We start from the raw sequence: 19,599 nt of genomic DNA, 5'->3' as shown, positions 1-19,599 counted from the left end.
CAAGGACACTGCCAAGTAAGGCTTCTCATCCTCTACCTGGACACCCTTGGTAATCAAAACATGCCATCATCAATGATATTATGGCCCTAAGTCTTCCTGTTACCGGAGCAAAGGACTTGGCTTCCAGGGTACCTGTTGTGTCTAATGGATGAAGAACGAGTTTTAGGGGCTCTCTCAACAAACACTCTTCTTTGATTCCTACCCTAGGGAATGGTGGTGGTGGGTGGATTGTAATGGGGGGGTGGGGAGGGGAGGTAGTTTTAAGTGTTTGCCTGATGGTGATTTTTAAAAAAATAAAAGATAGAACTGAAAGACAGGAAAGAAAGAGAAAAAGGAGATCCTTGCACCGCAAAACAGAATTTGGAGGACTTTACTGGCACTAAATTGGTATGACCTGGGAAAAGTTTTAAAAAACAGGAACCGTGGTGTCTACCAATATGAAAACCCACAATAAGCAGGATTCCGATTTATATCTTATTTTGATGTGACCATAAAGATCTAGCCTTATGCTAGAACTCTGCAAAGTTGATGCATCTAATGTTCCTATTACTGAGAAAGGAACCCAAACCATAAAATTTCCCCAAAGGGAAGGTGAATTCAATCAGCAAAATTAAAAGTGGGGGAAGTACTCACCTGAAACAGGTAAAGTGCAGACTGTTATCTGGAGATGTAAGTGTATGTTCTGGAGGGAGAACGGGTCTCATTCTGGGCACTGGGAGGCACATTTAAGAAATCCCAAATCAAAATTGTGTCATCATGGGAGCTGCTGATGATCTGAAATTCATCAAACTGTAGCCGAAACACACGTCCAGAATGTTCCTGTGAAACATAACAGCTTTATGAATAAAACGAAATCTTTACAATCCCTCCTATCTCACTACCAGGGAGCTGGCACAGGCTGAAAATACAGCTCCTTATCCAGGCTTCCTAAATAACTTTATTGAGCTGTGTCCTTCTCCCTAGGAATACAGATTCTGCCTTCCCTTCTAGGCTTTTTCTTTAATTTAACTTTGTGTCCTAGATCCTGGCCCATTAATATGTCAAAGAAGAAAAACTATGTGATCATCTTACAAAGGGTCTTAAGAAGGTAAGCAACAATATTTAATACCCATTCTTGATACACTGTAAAAACTAGGACCAGAAGAATAGTGTTTTTAACACCACCAAGCATATCTATCTCAAACCACAGCTAACATCAAAATTAATGGTGAAATACCAGAAGTCTTCCTATTAAAATCAAGAAGAAAACAAGAATGGCCCTGACTCAAGTTCTGCATGTTCTTCTAGTCAATGAAAGGAGAGAAAAAATAGAAGGTAAAACTACTGAAAATAAGAAAACTCTATCAATATTTTCAAACAACTGTCTCCTCAAAAATACAAAAGTAAACAGACTGCTAGAAATAATGAGCTTGGCAAAGTTGGTAAAACAAGATTAATATATAAAAATAAAGTATTCCTATATGCCAAGCAATAATCCGTAGAATACAGATTGAGGGGAAAGTCCACCATAATAGTACAAAAATGTGCTGAGTTATAAAACACAGCACAACCACAGACACCCATATTAGGAAATCTCCCAAACTTGCAGACAGGAAATACTTTATGTTCTAGGAGGAAACCAGTCCACCTACAAATGAGGAAGCCTGCTTTCATATTTTAAGTTGTGTTAATACTCTTTATAAAAGAGCTCACAGAAATATGAATGTCAAATATTCTCTGATTTTGACTAATAAACAAAATTAACAGAACAGCGCATTTCTCAGAAGGCATGCTGTGAGGTACAGAAGCTTTCCAGTGATAGGCTCAGGGAGGTCTATCTGCAGGTGGCCAACCGCCAGCACAGGGAAGCACTTCCCTTTCAACAGATCACATACCACCAGTGTGCGCAGACACAACGTGCTTGCTGGGGCTCGGGGGTCGAGAGCAGCCTGCAAGTCCCAAACTTTGATTTTCCTAGAAAGGAAAATGAAATCACAATTAGTGGAAAAGTCAACATTTTATATATTGTCAAGCATTCCCTCGATAGAAAGGAGTGCATTCGAACTGCCTATTTTAAAAGCTAATGGGGAACCTGCTGATGTTTTGACAAGGTATTTAAACCAATTACACTTGATTTGGAAAAAATAAGGACCTACACATTCTCAGAATTGCTGAAATTGTGAAGAAATATTGTTTGAAGGGAGACAAGAAAACAACTTCACATTATCTAAATTCAATTCCTGACTTGATAATCTATGTCACCAAATTCATTAATCAGGAAGCTCTCTAGGGCTGAGTAGGTGCTGCTGACAGAAGCTAGGGCTCTCTGTGAAATTCCAAGGATACCTTTCTCCAAACTAAGCAAATGCTGAAAGTTAATAATAGGAGTATGAACAGACCAACTAACCCATCTGTGAAGTATATATAAGGTCATCTTGAAAGGTTTACGGTTGCCATTTGCTCATTTTAAAAGTCATGAGGCTTTTTAAAGAGGATGTGTTCAATTCACCAAAAGGGGAAAAGAAATTTATCATTGAACTCACCAAAAAAAAAAAAAAAAAAAAGCCTGGATTAATTTAGTGCTGGGACAAGGAACTAGCTAGTCCCTGAGTTTACAATAATGGTTAAAAGCATAAGCTTATTAATTCATCCTTCTGGGTCTCAGTGTCCCCACTTGATCCTGCCATCCACCATTACATAAGAAATACCTAGCATGGGACCTAGCACATACACAGCTGCTTAATATGAAGTACTTATTTTTCCTCTTCATATAGTTATGGTCACGCATTTGAGAATTTGAAACACGTACCCATCATAGGCCCCACTGACAATCCTCTTGTTATCAAACCGGATGCATCGGACCAATTCTTCATGTCCCTCTAGGACTCTTAAACAGGCGCCACATTCAATATCCCACAGTCTTGAATGAAAAACAGATTTCTGTGAATCAACTTCCTACACATGATTCAAACTATCCATACGTGATCTTCCCTACCCTGGGAATCTTTATTTCTATCTCACTCCCAGTTCACATTATACACATGTGAAGATATGTGTGTACCTTTGTACCATTCATGTGTTTTTTAAGAACTAACTTGGAAGAAAGGCTTACTTTTCATTTTATTTCCTTTTACATAGTTTGAAACTTTTAAAAATCACATGCATGTTGTTATTATTTAAATAATACCAACAAAGAAATTTCAATTACATTTAGTTTGTAGGCATGCTCTTGATGTCTGAGTTGATGAAACCAAGTAGCCAAATGGTCTAGGAAGAATTCTGGGGGGGAGACAGGGATTGCAGGCCGTAAAGAAGAAAAAGGATGTTGGTGTGGGGAAGATAATAAATACAGCCCAGGGGGTTAGGCTTCCGCCACCAAGGTTAGAACTGGTGGACCAGCACAATGGTCTCCCTCTCCTGATGAGGCTTAGGGATTCCCCTTCCTAGATACAGTATTACAAGGTCAGAGTGGGAGCCTCTCATTAGGCATATGCAGTGTCTTAGAAATATAAACCCAGTGACTACCATCAGCCTTTTTCTCTGTATGTGATTTATGTAACAATTCTGGAAAGAGATTTTTAAAAAATTATCACTGATTTAACTACATTATTTGTAAAAAGAAACCACAGCAAACTAACATGTACAAAACAAAGTTAGCAAATTAATTCTATAATGACATTTTCTTAGCCTCCCCACTAGTACCTATCATAAATCCAATGAATATTCTATCCTCAGCAAATGTTCTCATCAGTGTCAGTGATGATGGCTTCTCTAATCTACTGTGAAGAGAACACTGCCACTATAACTCCAAAGTGGTTCTCTTCCATAAACTACTCAGCAGTACACATTATTATTTTGTAGAAGCTCGGAGGTTCCAATGAGGAAGTTAAGAATTGTTTATTGCTGAAATATTAAGTAATACCAAGCATAAAGAATGCAACAGAACCAAGATTCAAGTTCTCAACTGACTTTTATGATACCTTAAAACTTAAAATGATAAAGAAAACTTTTGGCAATTAAAGTTACGTTGTGTTTGCATTCTTTCTTTCTTTTTCTAAAAAAATAATCTTGAACCCAATCCTTATTTTGCCCAAACAGGCAATTTGATTATAAAAAAGCTACTAGAATATGTTGGGACAGTTGGAAAAATGACTCGGGGTAATTAAATAGATATTTAAGGGAAGTTCTTAATAAGATAAAAAGTGTTTAAAGACATTCATATTTATTAGAAAGCAAGGACAATGAGTGTTGGGAAGAAAAAAGGGAGATAAGATAAATGACCAAACAGGAATTGATGACAGTGTTGGGAGAGAGAAATAAAGTACACTGCCCTCTGTTAGGGAGAGAGGCAGGGGCTCACTGGTAAGGGAAAGGAGAGCATCAGGCTGGAGCATCCTCTGTTCTGAGGCACTATGGTATTAAGTGATCTTGGGTGGAGTTGAGGTTATAAAACCTTGTGCACTGGGGGAATCTTGGAAGAATACCCAGGGCATACACAATTTACCCACTTTAGTATGCAGAACCAGAGAGATAAATAAAAGTTACCTAAAGTTTTCTTATCTGAAGCAGCCCCCAAAACTGAGTCTTTTGAGCATCAGGACTGGAGATAAGTCAACACTATGGCAAAAATGAGCCCACTCTGTCACCACACCAACTTCTACCCACCTTATGGTATTATCCGATGATCCACTAACAACCAGCCGATCCCTGTACTGGAGACAGGCAATGCCTCGTTTGTGCCCATTCAGAGTACGAACAAATTCACAGGTGCTCGTGCTCCAGACCTGTACAACAAATTAGCAATAGATTTAAGAATAAATGCAGAAAAGCCCTTGCACAATGTACCTTTAAAAAAAAAAAATCAGAACTTCTAAGAATGACCACAATACTTGATTATGAAATATACTGGGGAGGTTGGGGAACAGATTGGATAGCATAACATTTCCTTAGCTGCTGAGTGATAAAACTGGAATGAAATACAGAGGGAATTTGTGAAGTCTCCAAACCTTGAGATCTTCACAAAGAGAACATCTCCTGGATGGTTCAGACATTCATTTGCCTAGAGAGAAGGGTCTGGGCCAGATCTTATGTTTTTAGGCCGGGTGACACGTCAAACCCAATGTAACTGACGTGAAAGGGCTTCACCTTTTGCATCCTCTTCTCTTCCAGCATAGTTTCTCGAATAGCTCCATTTGTTTTGACACATCACTCCTAATATTATGTATGTGGAATAAATAACCCCTCTTTTGTGAAGCTGTCTGCAAGACTCAGATGTCCATAGACACACTTAATACCAGCCAAATAAGGAGACACAAAGTAACCAATGTTCCCTGAATTATTTTATTAGCTGCATTTGTAGTTGAATGGGACAACCAGATATCCAGAGGCAAAAGGATGAAGTTGGATCCCTGTGTCACACTGTATACAAAAATTTAATTCAACATGGATCAATGATCTAAATGTAGCAGCTGAAACTGTAACTCTCAGAAGAAAACATAAGAGTAAATCTTTGTGACCTTGTATTAGGCAACTGTTTCTTAGATATGATAATAAAAGCACAAGTAACAAAAAAAATTGATGAACTTGACTTCAACAAAGTTAAAACTATTTGTGTTTCAAAGGACACCATCAAGAAAGTGAAAAGACAACCCACAGGAAGAAAATATTTGCAAATCATTTATCTGATAAGGGACTTGTAACCAGAACACGTAAAGAACTTTTGCAACTAAATAATAAAGAGACAAATAATCGAAGGTTTGAAAAGAGCAAAAGATTTAAGTAGATGTCTCTTCAAAGAAGTTATAAAAATGGCCAATAAGCACATGATGCTCAACATCACTGGTCAATAGGGAAATCGAAAGAAAAACTGCAGAGACACCACTAAATACCTACCAGGATGGCTATAATAAACACACACACACACACACACACACACACACACACACACACACACACACACACACACACACACACACACACACAACTAACAAGGGCTGGCAAGGATATGGAGAAATATCTGGGCTGATATTATGCAACATCTGTTTTTTTTTTTTTTTTGCGGTACGCGGGCCTCCCACTGCTGTGGCCTCTCCCGTTGCAGAGCACAGGCTCCGGACGCGCAGGCCCAGCGGCCACAGCCCATGGGCCCAGCCGCTCCGCGGCATGCAGGATCCTCCTGGACCGGGGCACGAACCCGTGTCCCCTGAATCGGCAGGCGGACCCTCAACCACTGCGCCACCAGGGAAGCCCCAACATCTGTTTTGTACAAAGGCCCAAACCCTCTTGACTTCCAGGCACTGGTCTCGTACAAATTGGTGTGACTGACTGGTGAGGTGCCAAAAATCCTAGTTTTTCAGCTTCCAGACTCTATCCAATCTAAAAGTCTGATGCTATCTAGTCTGTGATCTGTGGGGCTAGATACTAGCATGCTGGCCAGTACGGGTCATAAAAGGAAGGTTTCTGAGCCCATACACTGCTGGTGAGATTGTTAAATGGTGAAGCCATTTTGGAAAACAGTTTGGCAGTTCCTGAAGATGTTCAACACAGAGTTACCGTCCCAAGAGAATTAAAAGTATATGTACACGCAAACATCTGTACACAAATATTTATGGCAGCATTATATATAAGAGATAGAATGTGCAAACAATCAAAATGTCCGTGAACTGACGAACGGATAAACAAAATGTGGTGCATCCACACACAGAATTTTTCTAGTCATCAGAAGGAATGAAGTCTGATTCATGCTACAGAGTACATGGATGACCCTTGAAAACACTACACTAAGTGAAAGAAGCCAGACACAAAAGGCCACATGTATATGATAACATTTATCTGAAAAGTCTCAAATAGGCAAATCCAGAGAAAGAAGATTACTGACTGCCAGGGACTGGGGGTAGAGAACAGGGGTTGACTGCTAATGGGTATGAGGTTTTTTCAGAGGGTGATAAAGATGTTCTGAAACTAGTGATGACCATACAACACTGTGAATATACGAAACCACTGAATGGTATGCTTTCAAATGATGAATCTTATGGTATGTGAATTATATCTCAGTAAGGCTGTTATAAAAATATAAGGAAAGCTAAAATTTTAATAAGTTAACATGTACATTGGAACCAGCACTGCATTTACCATACCCGATGGATCACCCTAGACTACAAGTGCTTGTCACACGTCTGCCTCACACCACACGTTGAGCTCCTTGGAGGCAGGGACATGTCCTGTTCATCATCATATCTCTAGCATCCAGCCCAGGGTCTATGGCGTGGCAGGCTCTCAAGATTAGGTGAATAAATCAGATCTGAACTCTGCCACTAACTAGCTAATGTGGCCTCCAGCACAGTCCTCTGTGCCACATCTGTAAAATGTGGCTCAGCAGAGTGCTGGGAGGGTGGAATGAGGCAGTAATGGGAAGCTTCTGACACATGGTACATGTCCCATAGGTTAGTTCTCTTCCCTTTAAAAAGGTTATCAACAATGTCCTTTCATGAAATAGAGGACTGCTCTCGGTCCGGACCCCATGACCCTTTTCTACGACCTTGCCTACGACTTAAGAAGCATAAAGAATGAGCATGCCTTGAGGTCTCATAAGCACAAGTAGAGGAGAATAAAGATCTTGCCAGATGCGAGGTTGGTATAAGCCACCTCTGCTTTCTCTGTGTTCTAAAAGGGATGGCAACAAGCAGAGTTATGACTGCAGACACACTTACTTTGATGGTCCTGTCCCCAGAGGCAGACACGATGTACTTATCGTCAAAGTCTACTACATTGACAGCAGCACGGTGGCCAACCAGGACACGGCGTAAAGTGATATCAGTGGCAGAAGCCATGTCCCACACTGCGATGGAGCGGTCCTTGGAACAGGTCACCATCAGTCCATTGCTGAAGCGTAAGTGCAGTACAGCCTCGTTGTGGTGGATCAACGTGTTCAGAACTTCACCCGTGTTCACATCCCAGACTCTAGGGAACAGAAAAGCACAATGCTTAATTATCAAGACAACCAGGAAAAGATTCCTGTGTCTGTGCTCTGGGCCCATTTTTAGTAGTAGGCTGGGGAGGAGTGGACTTCACGTGTATCTGGTGACTGGGACCTGACACCATGCTTAAAAGGAGCCCCCAGAAGCAATTTTTCTATTTGTGAAGAAATGGTAAGATGGTTTCAAAAAAGAAGGCCAGGGCTTCCCTGGTGGCGCAGTAGTCGAGAGTTCGCCTGCCAATGCAGGGGACACGGGTTCGTGCCCTGGTCCGGGAAGATCCCACATGCCACGGAGCGGCTGGGCCCGTGAGCCATGGCCGCTGAGCCTGCGCGCGTCTGGAGCCTGTGCTCCGCAACGGGAGAGGCCACAACAGTGAGAGGCCCGCGTACCGCAAAAAAAAAAAGAAGGCCAATTCTGACTCCTGCCCAGGTATTCAGGGATGGTGTTTGCAGCCTTGTGCTGATGGCAAAAAATGATGCAAGGAAGTGGGCTTTGCAGTGAGTTTGAGATGACAGAAAGAAGATGGCTTGGTGGCTGGGTTCCAAGCTTAAGGTTGTTTTTGACCTCTGACAAGTTTTGAGTCTATTATTTATCCACTGCAAACTGGAGGCTGTGGGTCTCATCAATCACCACACCCATCTATCTACCCAACCGCTTTATGGACAAAGCACATGTCTCCAATTGCTTCACCCTTGAGATACAGGCTTCTTAGGGGCAGCCCTTTCACATCATAGCTTTTCTGTAACCCCAATCTCCTAAGGGGACAAGTTCGTGCAGAGCAGACGAAGAGAGTCTCAGGCTTCTAAGGCCGAGACATGACCTATCGTGGAAGCAGCAGCCTGGAAGCACTGAGACAGGGAAAGGATACTAGGCATGCTGGTGACTATTTAAATCTCTTAGGTGTGCCTGTAAAGCAATCCTCTTCAAATCTCTGACTCACTCTAGAAGAGGCATTTCCTTTCCTCCCCATGACATGCCTTCCTCAGGCTACCAGCAGTCCAGCTGAAGCTTTACTGTATTATCTCTAGGCTCTGGTGAACGCATCACTACAGCAAAATCCAAAGCCATCTGGTATGGAAAAACATCCTTGTCCCAGTGGTTTAGGAGTAGATCCCAATAATGTTTCCTTTCTACTCTCAACTCCCAACCAGCAGTCACTGCTTCCCTTCTACTGTAGAACACTGCCACTTCCATCTTCATCACTCTGCCCCTGGGGTGGCATCTGAAAACTAGTGTCTCCATCACTGGAAAAGCTACATAATATCAAGATAGTCTTGAGTGCTATAAATTCAAGGCTCGAAATTAACTAACTATGTGACTGAGTAAATTATTCGCCTCTCTGGCCTCCACTTCCCAATACTACATCTATAAAAAAGAAGATACTACTTACTTTAGAAAGGCTGATGTGAGAATTCAATAGAATAACATTATACAAAATATCGGGCACATTATTTGTGTCCCTCAAAAAGTGCTGCAAATCTCTGCTTCTGATTTCTTCTGGTACTTGTAGTTTACTGTCCACCACACTCCTAGAACACCTGCTTCCTTCCTCTCTCCTCTGGAGCGTGGTCTCCCAGGAGAAAGCGACCCTGATACTGTCAGGTACTGTGCTTTTACAGGAAGGCATGTTGCCATCTCTAGAATGTATGGTAATGGGAATAGGACCTACTTAACAAAAGTTAGCTTTCCTGCCTACTTTGTTCAAATGTACCTACACCACAAATGGTTTTGAAATATAGCATACAAAAACATATACAGAGCATGTGTGTACTTTATCGCAGAAGAGGAGGTGAATCTGTCTCCTTGTGGAAGGTACAGAAGTTCAGGCCAGTGAAATCCAATCACTCACCTCACTGTAGAGTCAGAAGAGCCAGTCACAATGACACGTTCATCATACTGGAGACAAAGGACAGAGCCAGTGTGTCCCGTTAACACTTTCAAACATTCCAAGCTGGTTTTATCCCAGATCTATTGAGACAAACACAAACAGTAATTTAGTATATCACATTCTGATCAATGTTTTTATCATACCTTATTTTCTGAATCATAAAACAAAACAAAGCTGTGTTACAGTAAATAAGAGCAGTAAACATCAAACAGGTGGTAAATGACAAGAGGGGAAGAAGAGACAATACTGAATAACATCCAGAATAGGTATACTACTTTGTTTACTTTGTCCCCATAACTACTGTGCCCATTATACTTAACAGCTTTATAAAGAGAATTTTTAAATAAACTCTGTGAAAAGAGTTGGCTCACCCTCTGGAAAACAAAGTGACAGTATCTATTAAGAGCTTTTAAAAATGCATACCCCTTAACCCATTACATTTGTTTATGAAAGTTTAAAAATGAAAAATGTTCAGCATCTCAGAATAACTTCAAAGTAAATTATGAAGAGTTTTTAATGAGAAAACACACTGCTTTATTATAGTTACTTTTTAAAAAAAACAGAATAAAAGTCATCTCTATAGTGACATAAACATTATGTATATTTAAAAAAAAAGATTAAAAGGAAGTAAAGTGTTGATACTTGGCTTTGTACTCTGAATGCCGTTTTTCTCCTCTCTTTTGATCTTTCCAGTGTTTTCCAAGTTTTCAATAATGTCCCAAAATAATGGGGGGATGGAACGTGATTTTTTTCAAAGACTGTTTTGTTAAAAATAGAGTCTACGGAACTATTTCTTCCCTTGTAAAAGTACTATCATAATTTGCAGTGTCCCTAAAGTTTACCACAAATGGCCAAGATATTACAAGCACTACAGACAGTTAAGTGTCCTTCTATAATAGTAAGGCTTGCTTCTAATTTCTGACCTAATAGAACCACAGCTATTTTGAAAGTGTGAGCTGATCAAGGACTGAAGCAGAATGAAGTACAGAAGGTTTCCAACCATTGGTCTAGATGAGCTCTCTAAAGCGTATTTTTGCTCCATTGTTCCGTGTCTTATAAATCAAGTGTAGGCCTAATTTAGGCATGGGTATGCCTCTATTAAGAGAATTCTTTGGAAACATCCAGCGTAAGTGAAATGCAAGCCCATGGCCAGCCCATGCTTTGACAAGGTCATTATAAACCATTCTTACCTACTCCTTAAAGGAGAACTGCCAAAATTAAATAATAACACTTTCAAGAGCATATTTGTGGCCACAGGTGAGGACTATCAATAAGTATTACATAAAAATAGAGCTCTGTGGTCAAGTATGTTTTCAAAGTTGGAAAACTCTGGGTGTCTCTACTGTATGTCTTCTCAGAGCCTTTATATGCTACTGTAACCTGTAAATTTCTAAGAAAGGGATACAGCATGCAGTGTTTTCTAAATTTCTTTGAAGGGAATTACTCTTCAAAGCAATATCCTTTGGATTCACATCCACAGAATACCTTTTGGGAAACACTATAATACATATAGGAAACCAACAAAACAGTTTCTTTATATTCTATAATTCAGTGATTTTTTGCCCCAGTTATTGGAATTATTGAAATTCCACTATTTTATAAAACAAAAAACACACAAGCAAAAATACCTTTTAACTCACCCAAAGTAAAAGAATATAGAAAACAAGGCCAAGGGGAGAAAGCCCACTACAACCTATCTTCCCAGTTGACTGTAACTAAAAACTCTAGACAAAATACAAAAACAACTAGCTGAGGACTCTGAAAACTGTGAGGGGAAGGGCAGCCAGGAGAAAGCAAGTATTGTATTGAATACATTGTAGCAAGGGGTAAAAGTCTGGAGACAGGATCCACATGGGGTGAGTTTACCATTCTTTCTGTTTTCTCATTTCCTTCTTTTGTGGTCTTGACCCAAAGGCAGGTCCAGATCAAGGAACTGCACAGTGAAACAGCAGCACAGGCAGCTACAATCTGAGAAACGAGTCTTTCTGGACAGAAAGGCTGAAAAAGGAATCCTTGGGGACCAAAGAATGTGCGAAAGACCCTATTTTCTTTTTCTCTTTTCTCAAACGGCTTTGATCCAAAGGACAAGCCCAGTCATGGAGATGTACTGCAGAGCAGTGGAACAGGTAACTAAAATTCTAAGAGAAACCCCATTTTTCTGGCCAAAGGAAAATGAAGAAAGGATCCTTGTGGGCTGAAGAGACTTAGGGAAATCCAAAACAGGAAAGAGCTGGAAAAAAGAAAAAGGCTTCCCTAATTGTATATGAGAACCCACACAACACATGACTTGGGCTTGCCCTTAAGCAGTGCATGCACAGGACAGACTAAGCCAACACATCAAAGGCCGGAAAAAGCGCCCTGATATTTAAACTACCACTGAAGTCTCAGACTAAACTCTGAGTAGTGCAAGCCCAAGACAGATCCAAAGTAGCATGGCAAAAAGCAGAAAAGAGATTAGAACCAACCCCCCTAACTAGGCTGACCACCTGCTTAAAAAAATACTCACTCACACATATTCTCCAGAGGATTATAACAGGATCCATAGACTTTACGATACAACATCCATAATGTACAAGATACAATCCAAAATTACTTGACATTCAAAAGCCAAGAAAAGTGACCAATTCTCAGGGGAACAGACAATCAACACATGACAAGCTAGAGATTACCCAAATGTTGTCATGGTCAAAGACTTCAAAGCAGTTGTTGTAACTATACTCCATGAAGTAAAGATAAACACATTTGATATGAATGAAAAGAGAGAAGTTCTCAGTAGAGAAACAGAAACTATAAAATATAATATCTGAAATCTTAAAATTCACTCAATGGGGGAAAATAGCAGAATACAGATGAAAGATTCAGTCAATTTGAAGACAGGCTAAGAGAGATTACCCAGAAAAGAGAGGGAAAAAAGATTGGGAAAAAGTAAGACAATATCAAAAGATCTAATACTTGTGTAATTAGAGTCTCAGAAGGAGAGGAGAAAGAAATTGGTGCAGAAACAAAATTGAATAAATAATGGCCCAAACTTCTGAAATTTGGTGAAAGACACAAATTTACAGATTCAAAAAGCTCAGTGAAAGAACTCTTAGATATGACATCAAAAGTATGAGGCATAAAAGAAAACACTGGCAAACTAGACTAGACAAATTAAAATCTTCTGCTCTACTTAAGATATCATTGAGAAAGTGAAAAGACAAGTCACAGAATGGAAGAAAATATTTGCAAAACATAACTAAAAAAGGACTTGTATCCATAATATATAAAGAGCTCTCAAAACCCAATAATATGAAAACAGAGAACCCATTTTAAAATTGTACAAAAGATCTGAATAGAAACTTCACCAATGAATATACAGATGGCAAATAAGCATGTGAAAAGATGCTCATTATCACTGATCACTGGAGAAATGTAACTTTACACCAAAATGAGATATGTCTACATACCTATTCAAATGGCTAATATCCAAACAAAACAAAACAAAACAAAACAAAACAAAACCCTGAGACTACCAAGGGCTGACCAGGATGCAGAACAAAAGGAATTCTCATACATCGCTGATGGGAATGTAAAATGGTATAGCCAGTTGAAAATACAGCTTGGCCATTTCTTCACAGGTAAAACGTACACTTACCATATCAGTTAGCAATCCCACTCCTAGGTTTTTATCCAAGTGAACTGAAAACTTACGTTCTCGCAAAAACGTGCATGCATATGTTTACAGTGTCCTTATTCATAATTGTGAAAAACTGTAAACACGAATGTCCTTCAATAGGTAAATGGATAAACACACTGTGGTGTAACCATAAAGCAGAATGTTACTCACCAATAAAAAGGAACTAACTATCGTTATGTGCAACAATGTAGAAGAATCTCTAATGCACAATGCTAAGCATAAAAAGTCAGACTCAAAAGGCTACATACTGTGTGAGTCCATTTACAGGACATTCTTGAAAAGGCAAAATTATAGGGACAGAAAAAAACATCAGTGGTTGTCAGGACCCCGGGGAAAAATGGGTAAACGCAAAGCAGCAGGACAAAGGAATCTGGCGGATGACGGAACTGTTCTGGATCTTGATAATAATTGTTGTGGTTGCACAATTCTTTGTGCTTGTCAAAACTCACGGAACTTTATACCAAAAAGAGTGCATGTAAATTATAACTAAAAGTAAAATTATCCCACAATGTTTTCTTAAATATGAGAAAATAAGCTACAATGTGAAACAAAATCTATTAGAGCCATTAAACATTAAACACAGAGAAATGATCCAGTTTATCTACTATTGAAAAGTAAATAAAAACAATATAAATTGCTCGATCATTCTTTTGTGTTATCAATTGAGCCTTTCACAGAAACCATAAAAGGTAATGATTTTCATTTATATGCAAGTCAGCAACACTTTTACCAGCTAGCCAAGAAATCAAGAGCCCTGTGGATACTGAAATATTTTCTACTTGCACCTAAATACGGAATACAGAAAGTGAATGTGCTTAGAGAAGGGTAAGAAGCGAGAAAATCCAAGGGTCCAGTGTTAGTAGAGGGAAACGCTCTGGCTCTAGTTCTTTAGAACCACGCAGACAGCTGCCAAGATTGAGTGGAACAGATAAAAACCAATCAGGAGGAAATGGAGAGATTGTTACCTCTAATGTCTAACATGTAACCACAATTCTAAAAATAATACATACAAAATGCAGTCATTCACCTTAATAGAATTATCTCGAAGGCCACTGATAATTTTTTCATCATCATACTGTAAACAGTAGACACCTTTACTATTTTCAGAGCGGCACTGAATCCTCTGCAAGTTGTGTCGTCCACACCGCCAGTTAGATTCTATAGTCTAAGGGAAAAAGGAGGCAACAGATGAGTTTTTGTGAATCAACTATTCTATTAGGGTTCAGACTTTGGGGTTCCAGAAACAGCATACCACTGATACTCCATCTTGGTTTGCATAACTGTCTGTGGATAGGAATCACACTCTTTTCCAAGTAAGACATTAGCCCAACAATATTTTTCCTCAAATGTTCCCTGCCCATCTGGCAACTGTCACAGGATTTCCAATGAGTTTGGGTTGGGTTTGAAAAAAATGGCCTAGACAGAATTCAATACGTTTAAAGAATGCCATTTGCACCCAAAACATACAAATAAATAGTAACTCATTGGGTCACTCTCTAATGCCAGTTAAAATATCTGGCAGAAGACCACCACTAACATTAAGCATATACTAACAATCTGTGTATCCATCCACAGCACTGATTGTCCTGATCATTGAGAAACGATATTGACAACTACTACATGCCAACTACTATAGCAAGAATTTTATTATCCATTTTTAATCTTCTACCAGACTGAAGCCCCTTTGGAATAAGAATGGCACATTTCAGCCCTGGATTCTCATTCTTTCATCATTTGTACAACACTTACTGAGATGTTAGTATATTCCAGGTACTGACTGTGCCAGGCATGGGGATGAAAAGACTGACAGGAAGCATAATGCTTTCAAAGGATGCAACTGCAATACACAGGCACGCAGTAACTGGAATTGGATATACTCTAATCATATGTTTATTTGGTTAAATGATCCACACATTAACCTTGGAAGGAAGTCCTCAGTTACTTTCCTTTTACAAACAAGGAAACAAGAGTTTAACTTGCCTGAGGCCACAAAACTAGTAACTGGATGAGTTGGAAATCACACCCAGTTCTTCCTGACTCTGAGCCCATGCTTTTTCTACTAAAATATGCAGTGTCTACAAAGAAAGTATAGCCCTAGCTATTGCGGCAGTGAACACATAAAAAGATCAGTAACAACTCCAGATAAAATATCAGTGCCAAATGAGTGATTAAAAACTGTAAGCGCTGCAGGACTAAAGGGATCTTAAACAGCGCGACAGCCTGAGACAAGTGGGCAAAGTTTAAAGAGGAAGTGGGTCATGCCCAGAGCACTAGAAGACCTAACCTTTGGTAATGGATGTCAAGGATTTTCAGGATCAAAAGATACACTAAGAATAACCAAAGTATAAATTCCTGATCCTTGAATTTAGGGGACAATAGGGACTACAATTGGCTATACCTGAGAGTTCAGGATCTAGTTCAAAAGACATGTCTGAGTAGCTAATTATCTGAGTAGCTAAAAGTTTAATTAGTTGCTTTAGTGAAGAAAGGAGATAAATCTCATCTTTATTCACAATAAGCACTTAATTACTGGTTCTGCTGACATCTAACAAACCGTGTTTCCTCTTATTTTGAAGGCAACATGCTTCTGTATGCTCTGAAATGTTAAAATTTACGAATGTTATGCCAGGTACCACGCTTCCATAACACTATGCTATGTGTTTTATATAGTTTACAGTTAATTTAATCATCACAATTCTGAAGCCAAAATTATTGTCCTCATTTTACAGAAAAAGAAATGGAGGATTGGAGACACTGATACATGTATACTTAAACAGGAAACTGTTTCCTCATTTGTGGCCTCAGTACTTAGCACAGGAGCCTGGAAATATAAGCCCTGCCCTCAAAGAGTTCCCATACATAGCCTTGAGAGAGGCCAGGATCACATATTTCCAACATCCAGGGGATGCAAAGAGGTACCCTGGAGGTGCCATGAGCGAGAAACAGCTCATCTGTCCATCTGCTACCAAATCAAAGCTTCTTAGCCAGCATCGTCATCTCTACTGAGTTTGTAAAATGTCAGACATAAAACCACATTTCAAAAACAAAAAACCAAACAACAAAACAAAAACAAAAGTTTACCCCACTGTGGCTACCGCTACCAAGGTAGACAACAGATATGTCTGTAAGCAACTTTTTAAAAAGGGATTCAGAATATAAAGAATTTCTTAAATTGAACTCAATGCTTGGAATCATTTAGAGAAATAATGTATTTTTAGAGTGACTGAGCCACGTCAGCATGCTAAGCATACCAGGAAAATGCTGACTTAGGAGGCAGACCTACTGGTAACAAGTCTTATTCATGGCCAGTGACTCCTGGCAATGGTCACCAACGTTCAGGCTACACCCTGGGGGCCCAGATGGTTGCTGCTAAATGTGACTCCACATAAACCCAAAGTATTACAAAGACGAATACGTAACCTGTCTTATCAATATATATGGTGTTATTTTCAAAATTCGTATCGTCGTTCTTAGTTTTAAAACATACACAATTGCTTTAAAATATTATTGAATCAGTAAGCAGCTTTGCTACTCTGTATAATATTTCAATGAATAGAAAAAGCACATTTATTTACTATCACATGGGAGCTTGAAAAAACTTTTTTTAACTTTCGTATGGGAATCCCCATACCAAAAAGAATTTCTTACATGCTTTCCCACTACTCTAAAATGTTTTTGAGAACCAAGAGACTTGGCTATAATCTATTACTGTACCTAAAGCCCTGAGGACACAGCAGAGAGAAACTGGGTAAGGCAACACGATCAGCCTGTGATACACCCACCCCCTAAGATGTCTGGACAGAGAACACTACCCAACATAAAAGGCCAAGCCATACCCTCTATCTCCAACCCTCAAACAAGAGCCAGAGGCCAGGACCTCTCAAAAGCTCTGTTAGATAACAGGCTTTCGTTCTAAGTCAAGTAGAAGTTAGGAAATGGCTTAGCTTCTCAACACTTAGAACGAGCCTATTTTCTAAAATACATTTCTCAATTTTAAAAGAAAAAGGCTTACCAAATCATTTTTCATGGGTCATTTTAGGAAGTCCCATCTAGGGCTGTTTTAAAAATTATTAGGTTCCTGAATCCCAAAACAAGTACAGTTTGTTTCAAAATGCCAGAAAAGGGACACTAAATGAGACCAGGGAGCTGACTACTTTGTTACACACCAACCCGGTGTAATTCCTAAGACTTTACTCTTCTCAATTCTCAAGGCCACCCACAAAAGAAAGCAACACTTCCTGCTGACTGTGCCTGCCCAAAATACTACCTACCACCATATTTGACGACCTCAACTGGCTTATACAAGCCAGGACTTTTTCAGAAAAACTAGACCTTTAAAAATGGAAGGCAGCCCATTGTAGTAGAAAATACCTAGGTCAATTAGCAGCTTTAGCAAATGACTTGGACTGTTTGAATTGCAGTCTCCTCCTCTGTAAAAGATAATATATACGTTCTCAAATCTGTTGGAAGGATCAAATGAGATTACGTACATACAGTGCTTATCACAGTGCCTACAAACGGTAGCAGTGACGCTCTTTCTCATTTGTGGAGAACACTGACCAAAAGGAGTAGGCTGTGACCAAAAAAAATCTCACCAAATTGCCGGGAACTGTTGTCTCAGGCTAGGCTGATCTTCAATGCTGATAGCCCTGAGCCCTCCCCAACCATTCCCAGGAAGGGGCTCAGCCTGCAAATGCAATTCAACAATCATCTTAACTTCAGCAGTAGGAATACAGGGCATACACAGGTGCACCTCTTTAATGATGCAGATACCTGCCATTTCACTTAGACATCATGTGGTGTGGCTACTGTAGAGGAATATTTCATGTTTTTGAGAACTTGTAAAATCCCCTTACCCTGTGCAAATTTTCAAAATACTGGGAAAGTAGCCATGATACACAGAGTATACAGCAGCATTTAAATTGGCAATAGAGTGAAAACAGATGTCTGAGTATGAAGGAATAACATTATTTTTAGAAGCCTAAACACAACTGGGTGGGTGGGCAAATTTCAGCATTTTCTGGTTAGGACAATGTTAATATCAAGTTTGCAAACCACAAAAAAGCTCCCCACTTTCCCTGAATAAAATGTGGTTTATTATAAGGTGCGATACAACACACCATCGTTTTACTAGTGGTCTGTTCCAAGGAGAGTGCTTCAAAGGCTTTAATCCAGTGAATAAAAAAAGGAAAAAGGCATGTTATATGAAAGAGTTTGCCACTAATCTGAGATGGCAAAAGAGAAAAATCCAAGTTCAGGACATCAGAACTCTGACTGCTTGAGTCTATTATAACAACTCCCATCTCTCTGTCGAGGGACATCTGACGGCATGGCAGGGCGAAAAGAGCATGGACTTTGGACTAAGAGGCTCAGTTTTGACAATTTGAGGACTAAATTAAATTACTGTGGCAAAGTACCTAACAGTAGTCTCATCATTAATAATAATGAGGATGATGATGATAATAACAATTAAGACTCTAGATAGCAAAGGAAATATGGCTGCTTCTTTTAGGACTGTGCCTCAGGTTTTCCAGGAATTCCTTCTCAATTCAGAGGCACTCTAAACTCTCTCCCTCTCACCCTACCCCCCTTCTTCTCTCTCCCCCTGTGTGTGTATGCGTGTGTGTATGGCAAGAGCACCCATGAGAGATGAACCTTTGCACAGAACTAAGAATTCTTATTCTCTTCAGACTTCATTCCTCACATTCTCATTTCCTGAATAATAGGGGTTGGCCATACTAAGCCAGGTTCCCTACTTCTTAAAAATTAGCCAATTTCTGTTGGGTCAATGTGGAAGGGCAAGGTCATCTGCTTGTCAGAGCCAAATATGGGAATGGATAGATGACAGGAGCCAGCACATGAACTGGAGCTGTCAGGGTAGCGAAAGAAGGATAGAAAGCAAAAGGTGCTGTGAACTGGCAACCCTGCAAAGCATATGAGAAAAAAACACAAGAGACTCCAAGGCTGTGTATGGGCAACCAGGGAGGGGGACAAAAACATCCACTTGATGTTCAGGGTGTAATTTATCTTTTAGCAATAGGCTTAAAACCCTCTAAAGCACTACCTTTGCCATAACTGGA

At 39.7% G+C, this 19,599-nt stretch overlaps 1 protein-coding gene across 4 annotated transcripts in view; it reads right to left on the bottom strand.

The window, feature by feature from the left end:
• The window catches only part of FBXW11 (F-box and WD repeat domain containing 11), a 131,076-nt gene that overhangs the window by 7,456 nt on the left and 104,021 nt on the right, over positions 1-19,599 (bottom strand). For 3 of the 4 annotated variants that reach the window (XM_082835678.1, XM_082835680.1, XM_082835681.1), the window contains 7 exons: positions 14,547-14,684; positions 9,805-9,923; positions 7,689-7,938; positions 4,645-4,763; positions 2,789-2,899; positions 1,875-1,953; positions 634-819 (listed from right to left, as the gene is read on the bottom strand). In XM_082835678.1, coding sequence (XP_082691804.1) covers positions 658-819; positions 1,875-1,953; positions 2,789-2,899; positions 4,645-4,763; positions 7,689-7,938; positions 9,805-9,923; positions 14,547-14,684 — 978 coding nt within the window. In that variant the 3' untranslated portion in view covers positions 634-657. Of the gene's footprint in view, positions 1-83; positions 142-633; positions 820-1,874; positions 1,954-2,788; positions 2,900-4,644; positions 4,764-7,688; positions 7,939-9,804; positions 9,924-14,546; positions 14,685-19,599 lie in introns of those variants that run through there. The other variant, XM_082835679.1, reaches the window with a different exon arrangement.

The sequence above is a fragment of the Leucopleurus acutus genome (genome assembly GCF_964270905.1).
Source record: "Leucopleurus acutus genome assembly, chromosome: 3".
In the NCBI taxonomy this organism is placed as follows: domain Eukaryota; kingdom Metazoa; phylum Chordata; class Mammalia; order Artiodactyla; family Delphinidae; genus Leucopleurus; species Leucopleurus acutus.
The sequence above is the reverse complement of the archived record's forward strand: the minus strand, read 5'-3'. Positions and strand labels throughout refer to the sequence as shown.